This window comes from Arachis ipaensis, chromosome B4, assembly GCF_059453495.1.
Source record: "Arachis ipaensis isolate K30076 ecotype BB chromosome B4, ASM5945349v1, whole genome shotgun sequence".
In the NCBI taxonomy this organism is placed as follows: Eukaryota; Viridiplantae; Streptophyta; class Magnoliopsida; order Fabales; family Fabaceae; genus Arachis; species Arachis ipaensis.
Window position 1 is genome coordinate 123,640,933 of NC_142439.1, and position 22,704 is coordinate 123,663,636.

Sequence of the window (22,704 nt, forward strand, 5' to 3'; positions counted from 1 at the left end):
GTAATTCTCCCTCTAACACCTGTTTTAAAAAAAAAATATCAGCAAAAGTTGATGGTGTTGGAACAATAATTTAATATGGAATCTGTTAGTGTAGTTTCCAATTTAATTATGTATTTAAATCTTCATTGTCATATGAACTATTGTCTCATTTACAGGGGAACAATTATCCACCGAAAATACTTATATGCTACAGTTTCATTGATTCCATTTTCCTCTACACTGATGGTATGTATGTGCTCGGTGGACTTGTGTTTGCTCTTTAATATCTTTCTTGGCTTCAATTGATGACCATTCTTAATTGTACATTGTAGGTTTTACCTTTGCCTAATATCGCATTCTTCTGGATTTCATTTCGGGCTTATTCTCATTGGAGAGCCCTTCAGGTTTGTACTACTATTAGATTTGCAATGCACTTGCAGTTTATTATTCTCCCTCTATAATAATTTATGGTAAATCTATCTGTTTTGAAAACAATGTCATAAGTGAAGAAACCTATTTCTGCTTTTTTTACTATCTTTTTTGCATGATTTGTTTGTATTCTCAATACTTTGGCATGTATCGAAATGGTTGAGCTCACAAATAAATATGAATAGAGTTAATAAAATAATTAATATCATAAGTGGCAATAAGATATTAAGCTAATCTCTCATTTTTCTTTCTTTGAAAAAAAATACGAATGGATGCAATCATGCAGCTTGTAACTGTACATAATTGATTCTTTATTATTTATGATTTATGAAGGAAGAAAGTCCAAGATGGTGGTTAGTATCTTGCTAAGATAAGACACATTACTGAAAAGAAATTGCAGGTGATCTAATGAACATAAACAAACACTGCAAGGTTATTGTTTATTGACTTCCTCATTTTATAATTTCCTTTAAATCGTCTATTATTACAAGGTTAGCCTTATGTTGCGTAAACAAGAATCTTTATGTCTATGAGATATATCCAAGACAGTACCATAGGAGATTTAAAATTTCAAGACAAAAAAAGCTAAGATACACAAACCAAAGATACACAAACCAATTCTACTAAGGCCAATTATATTATGCAGAATCATTTCATTTTACATTCACTGCAAGTTTTCTTTCTTTTTATTCTTCAATTAGAACCTCTTCTATTTTTACGTTCATTGCTAAAACTTCAATATGGTATTATAGAGCTCAGATTCTGAATCCTCCAATCCGGTTTAATATAGCTTTTCTAATGAATTACAGGATATGTATGTTTAATATAGCTACATTATGAAAAGCTACATAATGCCATTAGCAAACTTAAGCAGCAATTCCCTTCAGCAATGCTTAAGCTTTCCAGATGAAATTGCAGGGACAAAGCCAGAGGTATTTATTGCTTCTCCTAGATTTATAAATCAATGTATACGCATGTTTTTCTTTGTGTTAGCTTGACTTGGATGCTGTATCTATCAATTTGTTTTACTGTCAGTTAAATGAACCAGATATTACAAGGACATACCTTAGCAATGTATGTATTGCAGAACAGTTGCACAAAAATGGATTGGGGTATGCACTTCTTGAAAAATCAAAGCTAGTTACCTATGATTGGGGTAAGATATAACATAGCAATTTTCACCACTTCATGAGCAAAATTAATTTACTGTGATTACTAACCGTGCTTAATCTATTAAAGTGTTAACCGAGTTTTTTCCTAAGGCTTCATAGTTACAATGGAAAGGTATGCTCTGTGCACTTCTGGCAGTAAATTCACAAATTTTTTAACAACAAAAGATGATTGGCACCGTTGGTAAAGCAATGAAATGACCTTGTATCTTAAAAGACGCGAGTTTGATTCCCTTTGCTGAAGTGATGATCACTTAGGTGGGACAATGATCTGTAACTACCTCTGAAGACATTCTTTGGAAGGATCTCTATGGTCTTCAATGTGGTGATCCTTTCTCCCCATGGTTACTTTGCTCAAGACAATGTCTTGGGATTCCCTAATACTGGTGGCCAGGTTAGTTGAGAACTCTAGATCACATGATAAAATTTGTAATTCTATTTTTGTGTTAATATTTTATTCCTCAATAATGTTAATTGGTATAAACTGTTCTTGATTCTATAACCAGGTTGTTTACATCTTGGATCAAGTTCGTGCATTGGAGAGTGAGATGCTCAACCGCATCAAGAAACAAGGCTTGGACATCACCCCTCGCATTCTCATTGTATCTCCCTATTCCAGATGTAAATATTTAGCTGACTTGTATATAGTGAATCGATTTTCACTAACTTGAATCGATTTTCACCCCTGTGATTTTCACTAATATTTAACCTATCATTGGGATTGGTTTATAGCCTAACTTAATATAACATAGTTATAGGCTTGTAGCATTTTTTATTATTTAGATTTGTAACATGATTTATTACTTTTCAAGAGAAATTTGTGTATTAATATTTTGAGTTTAATGAAATATTCATTTTGTAGTAATTAATTTCAGTATATTTATATTATGCATAGTAATAATAATTGTTGGCATAAATAATTGAGATTTTAGAAAAAAAAAGTAGTTCGTTATTTCTAAAAAAATGAGTATAATATAACTAAAACAAGTCTTAAGATTTTAGCGGCAATAGTAATGGCAACTAAAAGTAAATAACATTACAATTTTAGAATTACTTTTAGTAGCTATATAAATTGCCGGTAAAATGGGTTTTGGCGGCAATAGTAATGGCCGCTAAAAATGAATAACATTGCAATTTTGGAATTACTTTTCGTGGCCATATAAATTGCCAAGAAAATGGCCACTAATAGTTATATACTTTTTGCGGCCATTAAAAAGGTCTTTACCGGCAAATGTTATAATTGCCGCTAAAACCTTTTAGCGGCAAAGTATAAGACGGCTAATGTCTAATTGCCGCTAAAAACAAAATAAATGGCCGCTAAAAGTAATTTTTCTTGTAGTGTCATTTTGCCTAATTCATTTCTTATTAATTGTAAAATCATTGGATTATTGAGAAAGCTTGAAGTTTGTATTGAACACTTTGATTTTTTGAGAAGTGTATATTTATATTCATACCATTTACAAGTTACATTTTGGATAATATCATCAGCTTTCTGGATAATATGCAAATTGTCTTACTTTATTCTTTTTTATTATGGTTTCAAATATTTTTGTTGTAGAAATTGGATCAAGAGAGTGAGATTCTATTGCCAAAAGTGTTAGAAAGTAGGTCTTCTGGAGCAAGCAACAGAGCAGCGTGAAATATGATGGAGATTTTATGTATTAAGAGTTACATGTTAAGACATTTATAGTTAAAAAATTATGTTATGTTTGATACTTTGTATAAGAGTTATTACTTTTGATTTCTAATACTAAAAAATCATATATTATGCTTAATACTTTGTTTATGAGTTATATAATATTTTATTTATGGATTATGATTTCCAATAATAAATATTATTTGTTTAACACGATAAAAACGAGGGTAAAAACTGCATTTTTAAACGATAAAAAAATGTTACTGTCAGGGTAAAAATGGCGGTTCAAAAATGCCGTTTTAATTGACTGAAACGCCACTATCAGGGTAAAAACGGCGGTTCAAAAATGCCATTTTAACCGACCAAAACACCAATCTGTGAGGGTAATAATGGCGGTTTAAACTGCCATTTTAACCAACCCAAAAACCGCCATTTTAATCTGGAAATAATGGCGGTTTGAACTGCCATTTTAACCCACCAGAGAACCGCCGTAATAAACAAAATAGCGCTCTGAATTACAGCGCTTTTCGAAACCGCCGTACTTGGTAATAATGGTGGTTCAAACCGCCGTAAATACCCAAAAAAATCGTCGTTTTTACCAGATTTTTTTGTAGTGATCGACATAACAAACTGAGTTAACTATTATATACATTTATTTAACAGAAATTTACACGTATGTACTAACTGAATTTATGTCAATAAAACTTTTTGCGCTAATATTTACTTAGTTAATTAATAAATATTTTCTCAATACGTTACTTAAAATAAAAACATTCACTAAAATAATTAATAATCTGATTATCAAACTTTTACTTAATAATTTAATTTAGGTAAATACAAAATTACATAATTGTTCACTTAACTTAAAAAATAACTTTTACTTGGATAATTAATAACTAAATTAATAACTTAAGAAACATATAACCAATAAACTAAGACCAACGGTTGAAAAATATCTACCCAAGTATTTAACATCTAAATTAATAATTATGTAGTTAAAAAAATTAATTACAAAAAATGAGAACCACATTCCTAGAATTATACCCTATCAGTGATCTGTTGCTAACGATACAAATTGTATTCTAGTTCTTGGCAAATATCCTAACCATGACTATACATATATGGGATAATATAAACGTCAAGATAACAAAACTAACCGCGAAGTTGGCTGTCTCGGCGTAGCGCCATGTCGCGTTCAATCTATTGATGTCCGGATCACGAGCATCTGCGTGCACCATATTCGTCTTACTCAATAATATGGTCAGAAAAGGATAGAAGAGAGGAGAAAGTGGTGGAAAGGTTTGAAATGGGGCCCAGAACCTCGATGTAAACGATATCTATATATAAGCGTTACCGATAAAATATATTCTCTATCAATATATTTTTATAATGTATCTTACATTATATAATTTATTTACATAAACTTTATTTTAATGTTATATATGTTATTGGCCTTATAATAACATTTTCTGAATCCGTCTTGCTAACAATAAAAATAACAATATCAATAATATTTATAATAACATTATAAATAATATTATGTATATTATTATTATAATAATATTAAAATTAATTTTTGAATTATTGTAAATTAAATAAATAAAAAAGATATAATAAATATAAAATAAAGAAGTGTAAATAGAAGACTCTAGTATTAATATTCACTAATATAATTATCTCACTATAATAATAGAAGTAACTTATCTATTCATTAGTATTATATAGATTGCAACTTAAGAACTTAAAAAGAGAAATAGAGAATTGTATATGAAAGGAGGAAGAGTATTTTATTGTTGTTGTGTGTTTGTTTCAGATTGATGCTTCCTCTATTTATACACACAAATGGTCATCACTTTTCAACTTTCATTAAATTCATTCTCTCTTGAGAATGGACATCCACATATGTAGTGATCCTTATCACAACACTCCCCTTTGGATGTCCATTTAGGGTTATGTCTCGTTAAAACCTTATTAAAGAAAAACCCAATGGAAAAAAACTTTAGTGAAGGAAAAAGAGTACAATATCCTTTGCGATGGGGACTGCCTCATTAAAAACCTTGTCAAGAAAAACCCAATGGGTAAAAACCTGACCAAGGAAAAAAGAGTACAGTCTCCCCCTCTTGTCGACATCATTTAACATCTCGAAATCGGTGCATCCCAATCTGATGTACCAATTTTTTAAAGGAGGATTTTAAGAGTGACTTTGTAAATAAATCTGCTAGATTATCACTTGAGCGGATCTGTTGGACATCAATTGTCCATTGATTTTGAAGATCATGAGTAAAGAAGAATTTGGGAGAAATATGCTTTGTTCTATCACCTTTGATGTATCCACCCTTAAGTTGAGCAATGCATGCTATATTATCTTCAAACAGGACAGTTGGAGCTATCTTATGATCAATCAGTCCACATGAAGATAGAATATATTGGATCAAACTCCTGAGCCAAAAACACTCACGAATAGCTTCATGTATCGCTAGTATTTCAGCATGATTAGAGGATGTTGCTGCAATCGTCTGTTTTGTGGACCTCCATGATATAGTTGTATTACCATATGTGAACAAGTATCCTATTTGAGATCTCTCTTTATGTGGACCAGACAAGTATCCAGCATCTGCATAGCCAACTAATTGTGACTTGGATCCATATGGATAAAATAATCCCATATCAACTGTTCCATGAAGATATCAAAATATTTGTTTGATTCTATTCCAATGTCTTCTGGTTGGAGAGAAAATATACCTTGCTAGTAAATTCACAGCAAATGATATATCGGGTCGTTTATTATTAGCAAGATACATTAGCGCTCTAATGGCACTAAGATATGGTATTTCAGGACCAAGGATATCTTCATTTTCTTCTTTAGGACAGAATTGATCATTTTCCACATCTAAAGACCTTACGATCATTGGGGTACTTAATGGATGCGACTTATCCATATAAAATCTCTTCAAAATCTTTTCTGTATATGTTATTTGATGAATAAAGATCCCATTTTTTTGTATGCTCGATCTGCAGGTCGAGACAAAACTTAGTCTTTCCAAGATCTTTCATCTCAAACTCTTCTTTTAGAGTTTTTATAATTGTTGGAATCTCTTCAGGGGTTTCAATGATATTTAAATCATCAACGTACGCAGCAATCATAATAAATCCAGATGCAGATTTCTTTATGAAAACACATAGGCAGATATCATAATTCTTAAATCCGTTTTTTGCCAGATACTCGGTAAGACGATTATACCACATTCGTCCGGATTGCTTTAGACCATATAAAGATCTTTGCAATTTAACTGAGTATAATCCCTGCGAATATTCATTGGATGGTTTAGACATCTTTAGTCCTTTAAGGACTTTCATATAGATATCACGATCTAATGAGCCGTATAAGTAGGTTGTTACCACATCCATTAGATGCGTGTGTAATTTATGATATGCATATAAACTGACCAAATAACGCAATGTTATTGCATCTACTACAGGGGAATATGTTTCTTCATAATCTATACCAGGCCTTTGTGAAAAATCTTGTGCCATAAGTCGAGCTTTGTAGCGTACAACTTCATTTTTCTCATTTCGTTTTCTCACAAATACCCATCGGTATCCAACAGGTTTTACATCTTCTGGTGTACGGACTACAGGTCCAAAGACTTCACGTTTTACAAGTGAGTCTAGCTCAGTTTTCATAGCTTCTTCCCATTTTGGCCAATCATTTCTTTGTCAACATTCTTCGATTGATCTTAGCTCAAGTTCCTTACTTTCATGCATGATATTTAATGCCACATTATATGCAAATATTTTATTGACAATTATCTTATTTCGGTCCCATTTTTCTCCTGTAAAGACATAATTTATCGAGATCTCATCATTTTTACAATTTTCAGGTACCTGAATGTCTTCTGGCGTTAAAACTATATCAGAATTTTGGACAACTACGGGTGTCTTTACTATGTCTTTTTCAACATGAATAATATTTACCTCTTTTCTTTTTCGAGGATTTTTGTCTTTGGAACCGACAGGCCTGCCACGCTTCTGGCGTGAATTTGTTTCAGTGGCTATTTGTCCAATTAGGACATCATTCGAATTGGGGCATTTACCGCTAGTATATAAGATTTGGTTATCCTCTTTGTCTCAGAAAATGCATCAGGCAATTCATTTGCTATTCTTTGCAAATGTATAATCTTTTGAACTTCTAGTTCACATTGCCCTAATCGACGATCTAAATGCATCAAGGATGATGCATTCCAATTAAGTTCCTTTTCAGAAAGCTTATTCTCTCTCCCTAATGTTGGAAATTTTGATTCATCAAAATGACACTCCGCAAATCGAGCTTTAAATACATCCCCAGTTTGTATCTCAAGATACATTACTACAAAGGGAGAATCATATCCAACATATATCCTCAATTTTCTTTGGGGTCCCATTTGGTGCGAGAAGGTGGTGCAATGGGAACATATATCACACACCCGAATATTCTTAAATGGGAAACGTTTAGCTGCTGGCCAAAAGTTAATTGCATAGGAGAGAACTGATGGTAACTTGTTGGCCTCAAACAAATAAGTGTTGTGGCATGTAAAATAGCATGCCCCCAAGCTGAATTTGGGAGATTTGTTCTCATAAGTAAGGGTCTAGCAATTAATTGGAGGCGTTTAATAAGTGATTCTGCTAACCCATTTTGTGTGTGAACATGAGCTACTAGATGTTCAACACTTATTCCATTAGCCATACAATAAGCATCAAAGGCTTGGGAAGTAAATTCACCAGCATTATCAAGACAAATTGCTTTGATTAGATTTTCTGGAAACTATGCTCTTAATTAAATAATTTGAGCAAGTAATCTCGCAAACGCCAGGTTGCGAGAAGACAATAAGCACGCATGTGACCATCTCAAAGATACGTCTATTAGGACCATAAAATATCTAAAAGATCCACGTGGTAGATGAATAGGTCCACATATATTGCCTTGAATCCTTTCTAGGAATTCAGGGGACTCAAATCCAATCTTTACTGGTGATGGCCTTAAAATTAACTCTGAAAACATGCAGCACAACAAAATTCACTAGATTTAAGAATCTTCTGGTTTTTTAGTGAATGTCCATGGGAGTTTTCAATAATTCTCCGCATCATGGTTATTCCATGATGACCCAATCGATCATGCCAAGTTATGAATTTATTTGGGCTAGTAAACTTCTGGTTTACAATAGCATGTGATTCAATTGCACTAATTCTAGTATAATACAATCGAGATGAAAGTGAGGGTAAATTTTCTAATATAATATTTTTAATTGAATCTTGAGTTGTGATACATAAGTACTCATGATTTCCCTCATTCATCGTTTCAATATGATATCCATTTCGGCGAATATCTTTAAAACTCAATAAGTTCCTTAGAGACATAGTAGATAATAGTGCATTATTTATTATGAATTTTGTTCCTCCGGAAAACAAAATTATAGCTCTTCCGAAGCCTTCTATGACATTGCCTAAGCCAATAATAGTATTAACATATTCTTCTTTTGACACAAGATGGGTAAAATATATATCACTTTTGAGAATGGTGTGCGAACTTGCACTATCCACAGGGCATACATCTTCATTATATATTCTTGTCATTTTCTTCAAAGATAAATAATAATAAAATGAGTAGTAATATATGCACAGTCAAATTGAATTCTTGATTGGAATTATTTTTCTAATAAACACTGTACATAAAAATAATGTCATATACTAAAATTTTATCATTATCACTATTATTATTATTTTTTAGAACTTGACACATTTAATGATTTCAAAATTCTTAAACATAAACATTAATATTTCATTATTTATATACATCATATTTAAAAGGGTTAAATATGATTTTGGTCCCAATGTAGAGGCTAAAAATCGATTTCGTCCCTGACCTTTTTTTTGCTACAAAATGGTCCCCAAGGTTTCAGTTTGTTTTAAAATCGTCCTTCGGACGAAAATACCCCTCCATCCCCTCTTCTTTCTTAACACCCCTCTTCTTCCTCAACATTAACCAGAAGCAGAAGCAGATGCACAAACGCAGAAACAAAAGCAGGTAACAATGGATAACAATCAGCAGAACAACAACAACAGTAACAATGGATAATGGAATTAGAGCGACGATAAAAACAAAACCAAAAGTAGAAGAAAAAACAGAAGCAACAGAAACAGAAGCAACCAAAGCATCAATAACAACAATGGAATAAAAGAAATAAACAGATGCTACCAGAAGCATCATCAACAACAACAACAATAGAATCCTTTAAATCTGAAAAATTAAAGAAAAAAGAATAAAAAATTAAAACAGAGGGAAAGGGTTACAGCAGTGGTGGTGGAGGAGGGGCTGCGGCGGTGATAAACCACTATTTTATGGTTTATATTGTGTTTAATTGTGTGATTTTATCATGATCCTTACCCACTTATTCATTAAATTAGCATGCATTTAGATTTCCTTCCTGAATTTATTACATGTTTGAAAACTGCTTCCTAAAGACTTTAATCATGTATTTTTAATTCCCCTTTGTTCCATTCGATGCCGTGATCTGTGTGTTGAATGTTTCAGGCTTTACAGGGTATGAATGAATTGGAGATTGGAAAGGAAGCTAGCAAAAATGGAAGGAACACAAGAATTTGAGGAGATAACCAGCGAGAAGTGACGCGGTCGCATGGCTCACGCGACCGCGCGAAAGAGAGCAAATCGCAGTGACGCGACCACATGGCTCACGCGGCCGCGCGGATTGGAAAAGCTCGAGCGACGCGGTAACGTGAACGACGCGATCGCGTGGCAAGGAAAAGCGCGAATGACGCGTCCGTATGGGCGATGCGATCGCGTGACATGTGCGATCTGCATAATCTGCAGAATTCGCTGGGGGCGATTTTAGACCCTATTTCGACCAGTTTTCGGCCCGGAACAACAGACTAGAGCCAGAGAACATGCAGAAACCAGAGACAACATTCATTCTACACAAGTTTTAGTTTTAGATCTAGTTTTACTCCTCCTCTAGGTTTTCTCTCTAGTTTTTAGGATTTTAATTTTCAATTGATCTTAGCATTGGAACATTGAGAAGAGTTATTACCTCATCAAGACTTCGTCATTCTAGTTCGTTCTCTTAACTTGGTTTTATTCTTCCATGTTCTTTGCTTTGTTCAATTTTGTCATTAGAATACTTTTATGATTATTTAATACAAGGATTATTTCTTTTATTTTAATTCATTTTAATTTCTAATAATCATGTCTTCTTTTAATTCCCTTTCATATGTTATGGATTTATTATTTACAATGAGTGAGTAGTTCCCTCACTTGACAGGGAGTTGATTTAAAGGAACTCTTGAGTTGGAAGGATTGAAAGAGAAATTGTAATTGGGTTAACTGTTGGATTGCTATCTAGTCACTAACACCAATCCCTTTGAACTAAGTGGGTTGCAACTCGTGAACAGATCTAGCATTCCAACTTGTTTGACTTTTCTTTACTTAGTAAAGGATAACTAAACAGAACAACCATTAATTATCAATTGACCTTGAATCCATTCCATCAATAATAGAGATTCCAACTAATCAACTCCCAGTTAAGGCTTTTATTTAAATTATTTAATTATCCAATTTAATTTCCAATTTACCTAGCTCAACTTCTTTTTGAAAACATCTGATTAATAAAATAGCACACTTTTCTGCAACTCGTTGGGAGATGACCTGGGACTCAAATTCCCAGTATTTTAATTTTAAATTTCTGTGACACCTTTCTAAATTGGTGAGCAGATTTCTGGCGAGCTAAGAACTATACTTGCAATGTATATATTTTAATAATTTTTAATTCACCAATTTCTGCACGCATCAATTTTTGGCGCTGTTGCCGGGGAGTTGCAATAGAGTGCTAAAGTTATTAATTAGAATTTATTTATCTGCATTTTATTTTATTTTGTTACTATGAGCTGCATGTTTCTTTCGTCAAATGACGCGTTCACTTCCTGACCCAAGCTTGCCAATATTCGATCCTGAAATTGAAAGGACTATTTCACGAATAAGGCGAGCTAAGTGTTGGTTAGTCCTCTCTGAGGGCGAGTCTGAAACGTCAGTTGAGGAAGAGACCAGCCCCCGTTCTACTGATTCGGTTGTTTTACGTGCAGAAGACATGGCAGCTAGGAGAGTTACCATCCAGGAGGAAGGAGCCCCTAATTTTACACTGCAACCGTTTCAAGCGCATCATCCAGCGGTGGCTACAGATTTTGAAATAAAGACCGCACTGCTCAATTTAATGCCCAAGTTTCATGGCTTACCTGCTCAAGAGCCTATAAAGCACCTGAGAGATTTCCAGGCAGCTTGTTCTACTGTCAGGCGTGACGGTACAGATGAAACTTCAATTTTACTGAAGGCTTTCCCGTTTTCTCTTGAGGGAAAAGCAAGAGAGTGGTACTACACTCAACCTCTAGCAAATGTATCCAACTGGGATACACTCAGAAAAGAATTCCTGGAGAAATTCTTTCCATATGAAGTTACTGATAAACTGAGAAAAGATATTTCCACAATTGTTCAGGATGACAATGAGACTCTCTTTGAATATTGGGAGCGCTTCAATAATCTTTTGGAAGCATTCTCCCACCACATGATTGACAAGATAGTGTTACTTAGCTATATCAAACAGGGTATGAGGCCCCAAGATAAGACCACATTGGAAAGTGCTAGCAATGGGTCTATGAAGAAGTACAAGACCACTGATGAGGCATGGCAATTGATCAGCGATTTAGCTGAATCTACTAGGAACCACAGGCAAAAGCAAGGCCGTTCAAAAGCCGTTGCAGAAGTATCCTCTAACAGAGAGACGGCTGCTCTAGCTCAGAGTATCTGTGAAATGACCAACTTGCTGAAGCAAATGCAATTGAATCAACAACAAGTTCAGCAAGCTCAACCTCCTCCACCACAGCAAGGCCAATAGTTAGTCCCACAAAGAGTTTGCGGAATCTGTGCTGATTATAGCCATTATACTGATGAATACCCGCAACTCCAACAGGAAGACAACATGGTAGCATCCACTCATAACTTCTATGACTGCCCCAACCAAGGGTACAATTAAGGTGAAAATAATAACCATGGATGGCAGGACAATTCTAACCAGAATTGGAGGGACAACAATAACAGAGGAGGCAGAGATAATCAGGAAAATCAGAGGTGGAATAATAATAACAACAGGCAGCAGAATCAACCTTACAGAGCATCTCACCTGAGGCAAAACCAAGGACCACAGAACAATCAACAGCAGACCTCTCAATTTACTCATTCTTCTTTATCTCCTAATGAAGAGTTACTGCAATCTTTTGAGCGAAGACAATAGACCATGGAAAATAACATCATGAATAGTATTAATGCCAGTCTGAATGGTCTGACTTCTACTTTGCAAGCTCTTGTCTCACAGATTGGATCAGCGCAAAATTCTAGTAACCAACCTTCAAGCTCCACTGGAATCCCCTCTCAACCATTACCCAATCCAAAGGGAGGCATTAATGCCATCATCCTGAGGTCCGGAACCACACTGCAGGAGAGGAATCAGGAGGAGCCAAGCTCACCAGAACACGCCTCAACTGAAGAGGTGGTAGAAATAGAAGATGTTGAAGAGGAAGAGGACATACAGGACATAGCTGAAGAAGAAATAGCTCAACCACAGGAGGAAGCACCGAAAGGCGCAGACACTACAGAAAACACCACTCCTATTCCATTTTCACAACTTGCAAGGAAGCCCAGGAAGCAGCTGGAACCCGATCCCAAAATGGTAGAAATCTTCAAAAAGGTTGAGGTAACTGTTCCTCTTTTTGATGTTATTCAACAGGTACCTAAGTATGCAAAGTTTCTAAAAGATTTGTGTATCCATAAAGACAAAATTAATGAATTAGAAACTATTCCTTTAGGTAGTTCCATATCTGCTTTAATGGGAGGATTATCTGAAAAATGTAGTGATCCAGGTCCTTGTATAGTTAGTTGTACTATTGGTGGTGTAGTAATTTATGATTGCATGTGTGATTTAGGAGCATGTGTTAGTATAATGCCTTTGTCTATATATGATATTTTGAGGCTCCTTCCCTTAAAAAGGTCGGCAGCTCGTTTTGTGTTAGCAGATAAAAGCATTATTACAGTGGCTGGAGTTGCTGAAGATGTTCTAGTGAACATTAAAGGGCTTACATTTTTCACTGATTTTTATATCTTGGAGATACCCTATAATGACTCAGATAAGCCATCTTCAATCCTACTTGGAAGACCATTTCTGAAGACATCGAAATTCAAATTGGATGCTTTTTCAGGAACATATTCTTTTGAGATAGATGGCCGCATAGTAATCTTTAATCTGAATGGAGTCATAAACAACCCTCCGGAAGATCATTCTATCTTCCAGTGTGATGTCATAGATGAAACTGTAGCTGAAGCTCATAAGGAAGAGTTAGAAGAGAGGCACACTGGACAAGGTCCAAGTGTGGGGACCCTCTTAACTGATAGTGAGGGTACTTCGCCATTTTCACAAGCTCTAGACAATCCAGAGCCTGCCCATGATCAGAAGTTAGAGTTGAAACCCATCCCTCCACATCTCAAATATGCTTATCTTGAAGATGAGCAGAAGTTTCCAGTTATCATTGCAAGGGAACTCACTTCTCAGCAAGAAGAGTAATTACTTGATGTACTGAGGAGGCACAAGAAGGCAATTGGGTGGAGTTTGGCAAACATAGTAGGCATCAACCCTCAAATATGTGAGCACAGAATATTTTTAGAAGAGGGAGCAAGACCTGTCCGTCAACCCCAAAGAAGATTGAATCCCACTATCTTGGAAGTTGTCAAAAAGGAAGTGACTAGATTATTGGAAGCCGGTATCATATATCCCATTTCAGACAGTGAATGGGTTAGCCCAGTACAAATGGTGCCCAAGAAGTCTGGAGTCACTACAATGAAGAATGAGCATGGAGAGCTCATAGCAACTAGAGTTCAGAATGCTTGGAGAGTCTGCATTGATTACAGGCGTCTCAACCAAGCTACCCGTAAGGATCACTACCTACTTCCATTCATTGATCAAATGTTGGATCGCCTGTCAGGTAAATCACATTATTGCTTTTTAGATGGTTACACAGGTTATTTCCAGATTCATATAGCTCCTGAGGATCAGGAAAAGACCACTTTTACATGTCCTTTTGGGACTTATGCTTACAAGAGAATGCCCTTTGGCTTGTGCAATGCACCAGCTACTTTCCAGAGGTGCATGATGAGTCTTTTCTCTGATCTTATTGAGGACTGTATGGAGGTTTTTATGGACGATTTTAGCGTTTATGGTGATTCTTTTAGCCTTTGCTTAGATGGATTATCTAGAGTATTAGATAGATGTGTTAATACAAACCTTGTCTTAAATTTTGAAAAATGTCACTTTATGGTAAAACAAGGGATTGTATTAGGACATGTGGTATCTAATAATGGCATTTCTGTAGACCCAGCAAAGGTGAATGTTATTTCTAGTTTACCTTACCCCTCTTCTGTGAGGGAAGTCCGTTCGTTCCTTGGCCATGCAGGTTTTTACAGGAGATTTATTAAGGACTTTAGTAAGGTAGCACTTCCCTTATCCAGATTACTGCAGAAGGATATCGAGTTCAGTGAGAATTGCAAACAAGCGTTTGATAAGCTAAAGACCGCCCTGACTCAAGCTCCAATTGTGAGGGGACCAGACTAGAGCCAGCCATTTGAAATCATGTGCGATGCTTCCAACCATGCAGTAGGAGCAGCGCTGGCTCAGCGTGAAGGTAAGGATCCTTTTGTTATTGCTTATGCATCTAAGACTTTAGACACTGCCCAGTCCAATTATACTACTACTGAGAAAGAGCTTTTTGCTATTGTTTTTGCTCTGGATAAATTCCGAGCTTATTTACTTGGTACTAGAGTAGTAGTGTATTCGGACCATGCAGCTTTAAAGTATCTTTTAGCTAAAAAGGAGTCCAAACCAAGACTTATACGTTGGATACTGCTGTTACAAGAATTTGATTTAGAAATAAAGGATACGAGTGGTAATCAGAATTTAGTGGCAGACCACTTGAGTCACCTTGAGCATATTCAGGATGATTCTACTCCTATAGATAATAATTTCCCATTTGATAACCTGCAAGCAGTATCTGAGGTAGTCCCTTGGTATGCACCTGTTGCTAATTATCTAGTTAGCCGCACATTTCCTCCAAACTTTTCTAAGCATCAAAGAGACAAGCTGAAAAGTGAGTCTAAATACTATATATGGGATGACCTATATTTGTGGAGATGTGGCGCTGATCAGGTAATTAGACATTGTGTGCCTCAATCAGAATTTCAGTCCATTTTAGAGGCTTGTCACTCGTTTGAGAGTGGAGGACATTTTGGCCCTCAAAGAACAGCTAGGAAGATCTTAGACTGTGGATTCTGGTGGCCACCCTTTTTAGAGACGCTGCTGAGTTTTGTAAAACTTGTTTCCCATGCCAAAAATTTGGTAATATATCCAGGAGGGATGAGATGCCTCAACAAATTATGCTTTTCTGTGAAATTTTTGATGTTTGGGGCATTGACTTCATGGGTCCATTTTCAAATTCTAATGGTTATTTTTAAATATTGTTAGCTGTGGATTACGTTTCCAAATGGGTGGAAGCAATTCCTACCCGCACTGATGATGCTAACACAGTTGTTTCCTTTGTGAGAAACCATATTATTTGCCGCTTTGGATCACCACGAGCAATCGTGAGCGATCAAGGCACCCATTTTTGTAACAGGAAACTAACAGGATTGATGAAGAAGCATGGGATAATTCATAAGGTTGCAACCGCCTACCACCCTCAGACCAATGGGCAAGTCGAGGTGTCAAACAGGGAGATAAAGCGCATATTGCAGAAGATAGTCAAGCATCATAGAAAGGACTGGAGCACCAAGCTCCAAGATGCGCTTTGGGCATATAGAAAAGCATACAAGACACCCATTGGGATGAGCCCTTTCCGCTTAGTTTATGGGAAGGCCTGTCACCTCCCCGTGGAGTTAGAACACAAAGCCTTCTGGGCAGTGAAAGAATGCAACATGGACTATGCGAAGGCCGGAGCTGGACGAAGCTTGCAGCTGTTAGAATTAGAGACTCTTCGCCTCGACGCTTATGAAAATGCCAGGTTGTATAAAGAGAAGGTGAAGGTTGTGCATGATTAGCACATCAAGAGAAAAGAGTTCCAATTGGGAGACTTAGTTCTCCTTTACAACTCCAGACTGAGGCTCATGCCAAGCAAGTTGAGATCAAGATGGGAAGGTCCATACAGAGTAGAGAAGGCCGAACCGTATGGAGTTTATCACCTAAGCCATCCTTCAAGCTCTGAACTTATCAAGGTTAATGGACATCGTCTGAAGCTATACCATGGCGAGAAGTTGAAGAAAAACAAGGAGCTTGAGATCTTCCTCTTGGAAGATCCCCACATAGCCGAAGACTGAGCTAGTGGAGCGTCCAACTTACGGACGTTAAAGCAAAGTGCTAGGTGGGAGACAACCCACCATGGTATGATTGTTCTTTTCTTTATTTTTGGTTTTTCCTGTTCAATAACTCTTCCCTTTATCAGTATTTTCGTGCATCTGCATAACTTTAATTTATTTCATAAAAAAAATGGCACGCGACGCGATCGCATCAGCGACGCGTCCGCGTCACTAGGAGAATGGAGAAAAATAAAAACGAATAGAGAGTCACGCTGGAGCGTGGCTGGAGGCGTGCCAATAGCACAAATCGACCCACGCGACCGCGTCACTGACGCGGCCGCGTCACATGGGAATAATGGCCACCCACGCGACCGCGTGACCCACGCGGCCGCGTGCCCTAATTTTCGACGTAAAAAGGGTGCACAACGAAATATTGTGCGAGAGTGGTGCTGGATTGGTGCTGAACGCACAATTTCAATCACGCGACCGCGTCGCTGACGCGTCCGCGTCATCCCTATTATGAAGCCCACTCACGCGATCGCATGCCCCATGCAATCGCATCACCCAATTTTGGCTAATAAATTAATTTGAACAGAGAGTTGTGCGGGTGCGAGGCTGCACTCGCGCTAGAAGCATAACATGGGTCACGCGACCGCATGACCGATGCGATCGCGTCACCTTACCTGAAGCGCAACTCACGCGAACGCGTGCCCCACGCGGCCGCGTCGCGTGCGCCGCACAACTCAACCTAAATTGCCACAATATCTTATCTTTCTCTCATTCAAATCCTAATTTTTCTTTTTCCTCCTTATTTCTTCCTTCCCCCTTCTCACTTCTATCACACCTTTCACTCTCTCTCTCTCTCTCTCTCTCTCACCTCCATTAGCAAGGTTCTGTTTTCTTCTTCCCTCTTCTCTTTTCTATCATTCTTATTATTTTATATGTTATTTTCTTTTTCTGTTCTTTTTCTTTTCATTATTCTTATTTTCTTTCTTCTTCTTTTCCTTTTTACATGGTGTTAGAAATTTATTTGAGTCTTTAATTCTCATTATATGCTTGTGGATTGTTGCAAATTGTTTGACAATTATTATTATTTTCTTTAAAGGATTGCTTGCATGTTCACCTTAATACTTTCTATACCTTATTTACCATGCATGCCATGTGTTTGTGAAAAAGCCCATATAGCATTATGCACTTTTCTACATTACTTTACTCTACTATTCAATGCTTGCTTTTCACAAATTTCCTTTACTATTGATTTAATTAAATTTAATTGTCAATACAAATGTGATGGTTTGTTACAAATAATGCTTGGTCTATGCTACTCATGCCCTTTTCCGGCATGCCAATAAACACCTTGCATTCACTTGTCATTTTCTGCACTAGCTATTTTTCATTGATGGCTTTTCACATGTACTCGAGAGCATGTGTTAATGTCAATTGCATCCTAATGTGCATCCATCACCACTTTTCCCGTTCTCTTCCTTGCTATATATCTATTTGAATTTAATTTACTTTCTCCTCCCTTTTTCAGGATGGCCACTAAGAAAGGAAAAGAGAAAGCTACTCCCAAACTACCAGCAAGAAGAGGAACTAAAAGAGCATTAGTGGCAGAGCCTTCTTCAACCGCAGTCAAGCCCTCAACAAAAAGAGTTAAGAGGATAATAAAGGTTGATGAAAAAGAGAAAGCCTTTCCAGCAAAGGACACTGCGCGATTTCCCAATCGCTAATGTGAGCAGATGTTCCCTATCCTAGCAGAAAGGAGTTATAACAACGAATACCTTCTTATCCTCCCGCCCAATATTGCTACCTTTGTTGAGCCGCAAATTGAACAAAGACAATGGGGTTTCTTACGGAGACAGCCAAGGCAGGTCAATCTTTCTTGGTTAGTCGAATTCTACTCCAACTTCTACTTGCCAACCCTACAGTCTGTCTATATCCGCCAGAAACAAGTCCCTATTACAGAAGAGGTCATTCAGCAAGCTCTGAGTCTTCCCCCTATTCCAGAAGGAATGGACGCCTTCCAAGAAGCCGCAGTTCAGCGCCAGATGTACCAATTTGACTGGGACTCCGTTCTCAGAGTTATCGCATTACCTGGCAGCCGTTGGATCTACGGATACCATCGTACCCGCCCTAAGGGAATCTTGGCTTCAGCACTTACCTTGGAGGCTCACGTATGGGCACAGATCATGACCCACTACATCTTTCCGAGCACTCACGAGTCCTCTTTCACTGCGGACATGGCCGTTCTACTATGGTGCATCCTTACAGACCAACCTCTAAATCTATCAAGACATATTCGGAATGCCATGGGACACGTACAAATTACAGGCAACTTACCTTTTCCCGCCTTGGTCTCAGATCTTGTGTCAGCAGCCGGAGTCTCCTACAGAGCTAAGGACACCAAAGCCGTGCTTCCACGGGATGATCAGTATGTCCCTAACGGGAAATACCTCAGACTTCCAACAGCCACTACAAGCTTTCCTACTGCACCAGTTGAAGATATTCCTTCTTCAACACCACAAGCACCTACAACTGATGAACTGCTTCAGCAAATAATCAAGAGATTGGATAGGAAAGAACAGAAAGCGAAGCTCAGAGAGCGCCGTAACAACCGCCGATTCAAACACCTCAGGGAGCTACTTAGAGGAGATTGCAGAGACTCAGACACCCCGGAATCCACTTCTTTTACCAGCACAGGGAGCCATGATGGTCCCGATTGTGGAGATACTGCTACCAGCCCACCCCTGTTCCTGACAGATGGTACCGAGGACGGTGCAAAGCCTTAAGTGTGGGGAGGTCGGTCAGTACCTGACTTCCGGAGGTAATTTCTCTTCTCTAGCACCAATAAATTAGGATACTTAGTTAGATTTTCTTTCTTTTATAGAATAGAATAAATTGCATAGGTTAGGATAGTTGCATGCATGTTCTACTTGATTGAAAAGACAATAAGTTTCTTCTAAGACTCTATCTTTGGAACAAAATTTCACTAATTTTAAAAAAAAAAATTATGATAAATTTGCTTGAGTTGTATTTGGAACATGATGTTTGAGCTAAAGAACACACAACCTGTGAAGATTTGAGCCTTTATGTATGGTTACATTATTTAACCATAATTATTTTATTCTTGTGTGTTTACTTCTCTATGATTGTAATCTATATTTTGTTTTATCTTATATGTCCAATATTTATTATATCTATATGCCTGCACATGATTGAGGCCATTATTTGTTTGAACTCACTTATCCAAATTAAGCTTACCCTTTTCAATTACCTTTGTTAACCACTTTGAGCCTTTAAATCTCATTTGTTCTATATTTTACCACATTACTAACCTTAAGCAGAAAAATAATTGTATATCCCAAATTGAATCTTTGGTTAGCTTAAGATAGAATTGGGTGTGCTAGTTAAGTATGGGAAATTGTGGGAACAAAAGTCGTTAAGGGAATGTGCATGAGAATTTAATGGGAATTTGGATACCTACTCATGTAAAACTATAAGAATTAAAAATCTATGTGCATTGATAAGATATATTTATTTTTATGTCTAATAAAATAAATAAATAAATAAATAAATAAATAAGGGGACAAAATTACCCCAATGTTGAATTCAGAATTCAAAGATCAATGCACATATGATAAAATAAAAAAAAAAGTTGATACATGAGTATGGATTGAAAAAGGGAATTCTGGGTAGCTAGGTATGAACTCTAAAATTACATTAAAAATATATAGGTTGGGTTGAAGCTTGGGTTAATTAAAGATTCAATTTATCAGCTCACTTAACCATATGTATATCCCTACCTGTACCTTGGCCCCATTACAACCTTGAAAAGACCTCATGATGTTTGCATTGGTATATTAACTGTTGTTGATTGGTTAGGAGAAGAACAAAAGTTAGAAAGCATGATTAGAGAATGATAGAGCGATTACCCTATACACTAGAGATTAGAGCGTACATACATTATCAGTGAGGGTTCTATGCTTGAATTTTCATGTTCCCTGCTTTCATAGGCTATCCTCTTGCACTTTTATCTGTCCTACTGTATAATGATAGAATTAGTGGAATTTAATTTGTAATTGTTTTGAAGAACTTATTTACTTTTGATCAAGTGGGAAAGAATCATATAGTTGCATTTATTTATATATATATATGATTGCATTGCATGGGTTTCGACATGTTCATACTTATTTACTTTATCTCCTTCAACTAAGCATGAGGACATGCTAATGTTTAAGTGTGGGGAGGTTGATAAACCACTATTTTATGGTTTATATTGTGTTTAATTGTGTGGTTTTATCATGATCCTTTCCCACTTATTCATTAAATTAGCATGCATTTAGATTTCCTTCCTGAATTTATTACATGTTTGAAAACTGCTTCCTAAAGACTTTAATCATGTATTTTTAATTCCCCTTTGTTCCATTCGATGCCGTGATCTGTGTGTTGAGTGTTTCAGGCTTTACAGGGCATGAATGAATTGGAGATTGGAAAGGAAGCTAGCAAAAATGGAAGGAACACAAGAATTTGAGGAGATAACCAGCGAGAAGTGACGCGGTCGCATGGCTCACGTGACCGCGCGAAAGAGAGCAAATCGCAGTGACGCGACCGCATGGCTTACGCGGCCGCCCGGATTGGAAAAGCTCGAGCGACGCGGTAGTGTGAACGACGCGAACGCGTGGCAAGGAAAAGCGCGAATAACGCGTCCGCATGGGCGACGTGATCGCGTGACATGTGCGATCTGCATAATTTGCAGAATTCGCTGGGGGCGATTTTGGACCCTATTTCGACCCAGTTTTCGGCCCGGAACAGCAGACTAGAGCCAGAGAACATGCAGAAACCAGAGACAACATTCATTCTACATAAGTTTTAGTTTTAGATCTAGTTTTACTCCTCCTCTAGGTTTTCTCTCTAGTTTTTAGGATTTTAATTTTCAATTGGTCTTAGCATTGGAACATTGAGAAGAGTTATTACCTCATCAAGACTTCATCATTCTAGTTCGTTCTCTTAACTTGATTTTATTCTTCTATGTTCTTTGCTTTGTTCAATTTTGTCATTAGAATACTTTTATGATTATTTAATACAAGGATTATTTCTTTTATTTTAATTCATTTTAATTTCTAATAATCATGTCTTCTTTTAATTCCCTTTCATATGTTATGGATTTATTATTTACAATGAGTGAGTAGTTCCCTCACTTGACAGGGAGTTGATTGAAAGGAACTCTTGAGTTGGAAGGATTGAAAGAGAAATTGTAATTGGGTTAACTGTTGGATTGCTATCTAGTCACTAACACCAATCCTTTGAACTAAGTGGGTTGCAACTCGTGAACAGATCTAGCATTCCAACTTGTTTGACTTTCCTTTACCTAGTAAAGGATAACTAAACAGAACAACCATTAATTATCAATTGACCTTGAATCCATTCCATCAATAATAGAGATTCCAACTAATCAACTCCCAGTCAAGGCTTTTATTTAAATTATTTAATTATCCAATTTAATTTCCAATTTACCTAGCTCAACTTCTTTTTGAAAACATCTGATTAATAAAATAGCACACTTTTCTGCAACTCGTTGGGAGACGGCCTGGGACTCATATTCCCAGTATTTTAATTTCAAATTTCTGTGACACCTTTCTAAATTGGTGAGCGGATTTCTGGCGAGCTAAGAACTATACTTGCAACGTATATATTTTAATAATTTTTAATTCGCCAATTTCTGCACGCATCAGGCGGTGAACGACGATGTGGAGGAGGAGGGGTTGTGGCGCTGTGGAGGGCTTCCTTCCTCTCTTCTCTTTCTCTTTCTCTCTCCCTCTGCTCTCTCCTCTCTTGCCATTAGTGTAGGGAGCAGTGGCGGATCACAGGCAGCAGGACGGCGATGCGGTGGTGCGGTGGTCTGGCGGTGCGGCGGTGTGACTTCCCTTCCCCCTTCCCTCCCCCCCGTTTCTCGCGCCCCACCCCCTCTCGTTTCTTTCTCTCTCCCTCGATTCTCTGTATCTCTTTCTTTCCTTTTTTTATTTATTTTATTTTATAATTTGTTTAATGAGGGTTAATTT

At 36.9% G+C, this 22,704-nt stretch overlaps 1 protein-coding gene across 1 annotated transcript; it reads left to right on the top strand.

Moving 5' to 3' along the window:
- The first annotated feature begins 18,180 nt into the window (after positions 1-18,180).
- On the top strand, positions 18,181-19,434 carry LOC148569062 (uncharacterized). The gene has a single exon (XM_088483470.1). The coding sequence runs from the start codon at positions 18,385-18,387 to the stop codon at positions 19,432-19,434; it is 1,050 nt and encodes a 349-aa protein (XP_088339596.1). The 5' UTR covers positions 18,181-18,384.
- Positions 19,435-22,704: the final 3,270 nt, after the last annotated feature.

Excerpts from the sequence above, each read along its gene's own strand:
- LOC148569062 (XM_088483470.1), top strand. The coding sequence starts at position 18,385 with ATGTTCCCTATCCTAGCAGAAAGGAGTTATAACAACGAATACCTTCTT.